This window comes from Carassius auratus, chromosome 3 (genome assembly GCF_003368295.1).
Source record: "Carassius auratus strain Wakin chromosome 3, ASM336829v1, whole genome shotgun sequence".
NCBI classification, from domain to species: Eukaryota; Metazoa; Chordata; class Actinopteri; order Cypriniformes; family Cyprinidae; genus Carassius; species Carassius auratus.
The window spans coordinates 13,235,721-13,243,694 of NC_039245.1; the positions used below are offsets into that span (position 1 = coordinate 13,235,721).

The window sequence follows — 7,974 nt, forward strand, 5'->3', positions numbered from 1 at the left end:
TATGTTGTAACAGTGCGTAAATCAGACCTTTCTGTAACACTAACACTAATAAGCTTAAATGAAAATAATGAAATAATTGTGTAGTGGAGTATTTTTTTGTACACAGTGCCGCGAACTGTCAATCACTCCTGTACGCGTGCATCACTTTAGCCCCTTTCACACTGCCATTCTGGCAAATACACAGGGAAAGTGTTCCTGCAATTGTTCCCGGGTCACTAGATTTGGCACTTTCACACTGCCAGTGATGACCTGGTATATGTGCGTGCTTTCACACACAACCCTTGAAGATCCCATAATGACACGTGACATCAGCGCGGAAAGTGAGGAACTAACTGATCTCTGCTTCATTACAATTTGCACATATGTTTTCGTCGAGAACGTTGATCTTCCTTCAAAACAGCCGGTAAAAGAGTCGCGCGTTTCGACACGGAATTAGATCTGGCTTTTGTTCACACAGCGCTCGTCCCGGGTCGAACCCCGCAATGTTACTAGGTCCCCGACCCGGGTTCAATGCGGTAATCAATCCCGGGACGTGGTTGCTTTCACACAGAAGGCGACCCGGCAATGTTCCTGAAATATTGCGGGTCCGACGTGCAGTGTGAAAGGGGGATTTTGAAAAATGGGGTGCACCCAAACACTTTTTACTTTTCATTGTTACAGCAAGTTACAGCAAGGGTTTTTTGGTGGTGAAACAATGCGTGTGTGTGTGTGTATGTGTGTCGGTGTGTGAACTCACTGGGCGCATTGACATGCAACCACAAGCCTACAGACATATTTAGTTAAGCAAGCCAAATGAAGCGAGTGAAAAGTAGGCCCATTTCCACAGAAAGGGCAACAAAGTTACTTGTAAAATATGTTACGCGGTATTAAAATAAAGCAGTAGTGCAAGTACAATGCTGTGTCAATTGCGACGCAAACATCCACAAGCAAATGAAAGGCGTTTCCCAAAGCTGGCCACTTTAGCGAGACGTTATCTCTTTATTCCCGGGACATCTGTGCCATCGGAGAGGGTGTTTTCTACCGCGGGCTGTCCACAGGCTGTGCTCCAGACTAACCCCACATCATGACATGACATGCTACATTATTTAAATAAAAATTGAAAAAAATTATCAAGTCCGAAAACATTATCGAGCTCATTTTTTTTAGGTCTATTGTAGGTCTAAGGTCTATTGTATTTCAATTAATTGATTTATTGAATATCGCCACAGGACTACTGGTCAATAGCCTATTAAACAGCCTTTGATTGTATAACAGCAGCAATGGCTCTCTTTGTAGTATATATATATTCACCAAAATGACCATTCCGGTAGCAGGAACGATCCTGAACTAAATGAAGATAGATGTCTTGGCATATGATGTGTTTGTTAAGCCAATCAGAAACGGAGAGTCAATGAAAGCTTCATTTGATTGACTACAAGCAGGAGGTAGACCTTCCTTCCCCCTCATACTTGCAAAACTCAGTTAGTGAGAGAATCATGACAAAATTGTAAGCTCAAAGAAAAGAAAGAAGGAGCTGTACATATCAGATTATTTCTGGAACTTTTTGCCGTATGTACACGAGTCATTAAGACATTTGTAACAGTTTGTTTTTTACATATACACATTGCTAATATGCAGTCAAATCTATTTTGCAGTTCTTTAAACTGTTGTTTTCACTGGCAAATCACGGTTCAGAGGCTTGAAGTTCTTTTGACCGTCTTTTGGCAAAAACAATGTGCCAAAACTATAAGCATGGAAAAATGGAAGTCAGAAGAGTACAGATTATATTTATTTTGCATTAGCATGAAGCTGCAGGTACACAATAGATGAATTACACTTACGATTAACAGTAAAATGCTGCAAAAAAATTATTGTGCTTGAATCATGATTTACACCTTTGCAAAGTGCTTTGTGTTCATGTAAATTTAATTCACGCTTACAGTTTTATGTACACTTCCAAAAATATTACCCTGTGCAAGCAAATCTTTTTGACATCATTTTACCTTTATACCAAACACTATATTATTGTCATTTATTCTTGCCCATTTACCACAATGTTTCTTTACTCTAAAGCCACATTTTACCATGAGAGATTTTTGTGAAATTTCACATTTGGGACTCTTTTTGTTTTTGAATGGAATATGTTAGAGTAATGTGTGCTTTCTTGGTCACATCATGGTACTCCACACACTACAGGAACAGAACTGTTAAAACTATTATTATTATATATATTTTTTTTTTTTCATAGTCATGTTTGTGTTCATAGTCTTGAAAATCTGATAAGGCTTTTTAGTGTTAGCCAGTCTTTACCCGAGTCCTGAATAGATTTCAGATCATTTTAAACCTTAATTAGGGCAGTTAATTTGCTGTGGTTAACCTGGAAGCCAAAATGAAATGTCTCATTAAGTTTATTGGCAGTGTATACAGTAGGTGTGCATTTAACACTGGTGATCTTGATGAATCTAGCGATCCAAACCTGTTTGTTAGAGACTGAATTCAAAGACACATACTATTTCTGAATACAGTGTCTACTTTACAAAAACTGTGATTTGTGAATGGAAATCTATGGTTCAGATCAACCAAATCATATAGCATGGGTGTCATTTGTGGAAAAGTGTGGTACTGTGCCCAAACAAAGTCTTACTCTCTTCTATACAAACTATAACTTCTATAACGTTTTTCCTGTTCCACTTTTAGAATAGTTTTTCAATTAAACAATAAACAATAATAATCTGCAAAGTTTCCCGTCTCAAAAGAGTCCAAAGTTATGTTTCTGACTAAAGAAATTCATGATTTACAACCATTTTAGTTGGATATATTATTCTCAGGTCTATGCTTAAAAATTGGATATAATAAATCCAATAAATGCTATCAAATATAAAGTGTAAGAGTGCTACTAGTATGTAATTGTTTAAAACCAAAGTAAATAAAGTAAATGAAAGTTTCTTTCTTCAACAGGAAGAGAGCAAGCTCTGTGGAACATCAGAAGACAGTTCAGATCAACACCTACATCAGGAACTGTTGAATAAAACAGAGACTCTGTTTCACAGACTTCTTCTGAAAGACAGACATCACAAACTGAGAGCTGCAGATTTTCTTCAGTTAACTGCACATTCATTACACTCCCATGAGTCTTGTGCTGAAGAAGAGCTGATTCAGACGTTCATACAAAAATTACTGATAACGGACTACAGAGCAAGATATATTAAAACTAAAGACAACAATGAGGAAGTTCACAACGCTCAAACCAGCTATGATGCATTTAAAGAAGTGGCTGATTCTGATGATTTTTTTCGCAATATAGGGTCAGTGTCTAATGAAGAAACAGGTCAGTATGAGAGAATTCACCCGATGGATGTTCAGATGGCCGTGTTTCATTGTGCTGATGGTTTCCTGAAGCAGCTGATGGTCACTAAACTGTCCCAGTGTCAGTACGCTCTGCCTCTGCTTGTTCCTGATCCATTCACTCAACAGATTGAGTTTCCTCTCTGGACGTTCAGACAAATCAACAAGAGCTGGAAGATGACCAACACCAACAATGAAATCATCAGTCAAACCCAGCCAATCTACAAGGCAGAAACTCCAATGGTGTTTTTCTTCAGGTTTGGCTCTGTGTCTTCATCCAAGTCTCAGCTGATGAACAGTCTGATCAATGAGAAACACAACACGTTCTTCCACAGGAACTGTCCCGGGAGCAGCAAAAACAGAGTCCTGTTGGATGGGATGGTGGAGATCACCTGGTTCTGCCCTTCTGGAAGAGACACAGATAAATTCACTGAGTGTGTAGCATTCTGTAATCTACACGGTGATGCAGGAGACCATGAGAAACAGCTACAGATCCTCACTGAAATGAGCTCAGTCAATGTTGTCCTTCTACCACAACTGGACAGGAATGACAAACATGCAGCAAAGATACTAAACCTGTACAAGGACAGAAAGCCTCTGATTTGTCTCTTTACTGAGTATGATCCAATTCTCAAGGTGATGCAAAAAGGAAAATATAAAATTGGTCTGAAGGACAGAAATCAGTCAGATGTATTTGAAGAACTCAGAAGAGCAATAAATGATTGTCTCTCAGAATCATCTTCCACTTTCAGACTTGAAGATGTTTCCAAACACTCAGACATCAGAGTAGATGAGGAAGATGATGATGACTGCAGGAGAGGAAGAGAAGCAGCACAGCAGATGATGAGTTTACTGGAGAAGAAAGATCTGACAGAAATCAAAGAATCATTTCTGCCTCATCAGGGGAAACTGTGGCATCAGTGGAGTCAGATGAACAAAGAACTACATCGACCTCGAGCAGATGAGACAGAAATGGAAATAAGTAGAAAACAAACAAAAATTAATCAAATTCGTCAACAGCAGCATGAATCTGACATCAGTGAGTTTATGAAACTCTTTATAAAAGAAATTAACTTAAATGCTGCAAACAATATGTTTTTCTTAAAATGGTTCAAAAGCCTCTTGGATGATTATATCTCAGTTTTCCTTTCTAATCTGCATTACAAGTATAATGAAAAGTGGCCAACAGCTGTAGAACTGAAAGAGAATCATTATGAACCTGAACAAATCAAAGTTAAACAAACTGAGACAATATCTGAGGATCTTCAATCCACAATCTTTGGTTTGGAGCACATCATGAGGGAGATCGGTCAGATCTATGAATCATGTTCATCTCTGAAGAAGAACAAGAAAGATCTGGAGGTTAACTTCTCTTCTCTCCCGAGTCTTGCAGCTGAGATGATGATCTCTGGATTTCCACTGGAGCTGATGGATGGAGATGCTGCTCATGTTCCTGTGATCTGGATCTCTGCTGTTCTAGATCAACTCGTCCAGAAACTGGGAGACCAGAGAGTGTTTGTGCTGTCAGTTTTAGGGCTTCAGAGCTCAGGGAAATCCACCATGCTGAACGCCATGTTTGGACTTGAGTTTGCCGTCAGTGCTGGGAGGTGCACCAGAGGAGCTTTCATGCAGCTGGTCAGAGTCTCAGACGAGATGAAAACACAGATGAACTTTGACTATATTCTGGTTGTAGATACTGAGGGTCTTCGTGCTCTAGAACTGTCTGGAAGATCAACAAGAGATCATGACAATAAACTGGCAACATTTGTTGTAGGTCTTGCAAATCTGACCTTGATCAACATCTTTGGAGAAAACCCATCTGAGATGCAGGACATTCTTCAGATTGTTTGTCAGGCTTTCATGAGGATGAAGAAGGTCAGACTGAATCCCAGCTGTGTGTTTGTGCATCAGAACGTCTCAGACGTCACAGCTGGAGAGAAAAACATGGAGGGAAGGAGAAGACTAATGGAGAAACTGGATGAGATGACAAGACTCGCTGCTAAAGAGGAAGTCTGTGATGCAGAATGTTTCAGTGATGTCATTAGATTTGATGTTCAGAATGATGTAAAGTATTTCTCTCAGCTCTGGGAGGGCAGCCCACCAATGGCACCACCAAACCCAAACTACTGTGAGAACATTCAAGAACTAAAGGAAACTATTTTTTCTCATGCAGCTAAATCAAATAGACTTATGCTGACACACTTTAAAGATCGTATTAAAGATCTCTGGGAGGCTTTACTGAATGAACGATTCGTCTTCAGCTTCAGAAATACTCTGGAGATTTCAGTCTACAGGAAACTGGAAACTGAATACAGCAAGTGGTCCTGGAGTCTGCGCAGTGCCATGATGGAAACTGAGAACGAACTACACAACAAAATAGAAAATGAAGCAGTTAATGAAGTTGAGGAAACTGATCTTCAAAGAGAACTGAAGAAGACAAGTGAAGAAGTAGAAAAGTCAATGTCTGAATTCTTTGAGAAAGACAAAGATAAAGATATACTGATTCAGTGGAAAACATCATTTGAAATCAAGATCAAAGAGCTTCAGGAAAATATTGTGAAAGAAACAAAAAGGAAATTAAATGGGATTGTTCAACAGCGAGACCTGAGGAAAAAGATTGATGATCAGAGGACAAACCATGAAAACACTCTCTATGAAAAGAGCAAAGAACTTACCTTAAAACTCAAAGACAAAGCAAATGATGATGAAACACTGAAGAAAGAGTTTGATTTGTTTTGGGCGCAGATGGTAGATGAGATTATCTCAGACACGCCTCCATTCAATGATATTGACATAATGAGAGATGTGACAAAAATCCTCAGTGACATCTATGAGGGACATCTCCCTGCTGACCAATTTAAAGAGGACATCGACATTTTCACTGTGCCAAGTTTTTTTGATTATGTTATTTTTAAAAAGTCCACAAAAAAGGGGATTAAAAAGTCAATAAAGGGTGCCTTGAGTACAATTAAAGGAACATTTGGATATAATCAAACTCTGTCTCCAGAGAAAGAAGATCAAATTAGAGCATTAGTCTCAGATGTTGACCAGCAGACTGAAAAAATGATTCAGTCATTTAACATTTCAAAGATGGGCTACAACATCAGCTGCACTAAAAATCTCATAGATTATATCAAGAAAAGAGTAACAGAACATCAGGAAGGACAAGTGAAATATGTGTTCAAGAATGAGTTCTTTATCGATTTGGTTCTTTCCATTTGTAAAAAAGCAAACAAGATGATCACTGACCAACACAGACTGTTCTGGGAAAAAAATGATCCTGTGATATATGTCGAGAAGAAGAGAGAAGAGTACTATACTATCTTTCAAAAATCCTGTAATGAAGCTCCATCAGCTGCTGTTTTTGGCAAGATCATCTGTCAGAAACTGAAAGAGCCCATTGAGCAGAACGTCTACAAGAAAACTGCCAGAGATCTGACATACGAAATTATGAAAAACTGTGAATCACTGAATGGAAACAGATCAAATCTGGAGAAACACATTCTGAAGACACTGGCAGAAGAAGAGGATTTTGTCAAATACATGGATTACCTGAATTATCCCAGGCTTCACTTCAAGAGTTTCATCAGAGATGAAGTCAATCGGTACATCACTGATAAGTTCAGTCTCTGTGTTTTACCCAAGATGAAGCAGAACATTAAACTCCTGCAGCAGAAGATCATGAAAGCAGCTCATGAATCCACTGAACAAGTTCAAGTCAACAGTGGAGATGTTGGTTCGTGGTTGAAGAGTTTCACACAGCAGCTCTCAGATGTACTGATCTTCTCTGAGAAAGACCTCAGTGGAGTCAAACATGATGATGTTGATGATTTCAACCTCCTAGAAGATGTGATAAAGAAATATCTAACTGCTATAATGTCTGACATCAGCAATAGTTTTAACACAGACACTTTTCTAGTAAAGCTAGACTATAAGTTCAGACCAGATGAGATTCTGACTGATCACTTCTGTCAGTGCTGTTGGGTTCAGTGTCCATTTTGTGGAGCCACCTGCAATTACACCATAAACAACCATCATGGAGATCACAGTGCTCCTTTCCATCGTAGTATTGGCCTGAGTGGAATATATTTCAATGATACATCTATCTTGTCTACTCATATCTGCACATCAGCAGTAGCAAACAGCAATCTATATTTTTATCCCAATGACTCAGATGATGAAATCCCCTGGAGAGATTACAGAAGAGCAGGAGGAGTTTATGCAGACTGGAGCATCACCCCTGATCTCTCTGAACTGCCCTACTGGAAGTGGTTTGTGTGCAGATTCAAGAAAGATCTGGAAAAATACTACAAAAAAACATTTGAGGGACAGGGTAAGATACCAGATGAATGGAAAAAATACTCAAAACTGAACGCTATTGAGAGTTTGGATAATTGCATTTAAATGAACAAGCAAAGATTAGACTCTTTTGGTTTTTCCATTCACAAAAGAGTTTGAAATCTGTTTGTCACTTCAGTCTAATATCATCTAAACCTCTGACTCGGATGTGTGATTGACAGGAGCATTGAAGTTGGAAGTGAAAAAAAGTCCAGTGTTTCACCTCCAACTTTAACACTGTATAAGACAACACTATTTGTCATTTTGATTTAGTTTGTGGTGTTCAAATCAGTTTTATCATTATCTTCTTTT

General features: G+C 38.8%; 1 protein-coding gene across 1 annotated transcript; it reads left to right on the forward strand.

Moving 5' to 3' along the window:
* The first annotated feature begins 1,782 nt into the window (after positions 1–1,782).
* On the forward strand, positions 1,783–7,728 carry LOC113054077 (interferon-induced very large GTPase 1-like). The gene is made up of 3 exons (XM_026219385.1): positions 1,783–1,794; positions 2,938–6,286; positions 6,332–7,728. The coding sequence occupies exons 1-3, from the start codon at positions 1,783–1,785 to the stop codon at positions 7,726–7,728; spliced, it is 4,758 nt and encodes a 1,585-aa protein (XP_026075170.1).
* Positions 7,729–7,974: the final 246 nt, after the last annotated feature.

What these genes read in the sequence shown, in the direction of transcription:
- LOC113054077 (XM_026219385.1), top strand. An exon ending in GTCAATAAAGGGTGCCTTGA is followed by an intron (nt 6,287 to 6,331) that starts GTACAATTAAAG and finishes CTCTGTCTCCAG; the next exon opens with AGAAAGAAGATCAAATTAGA.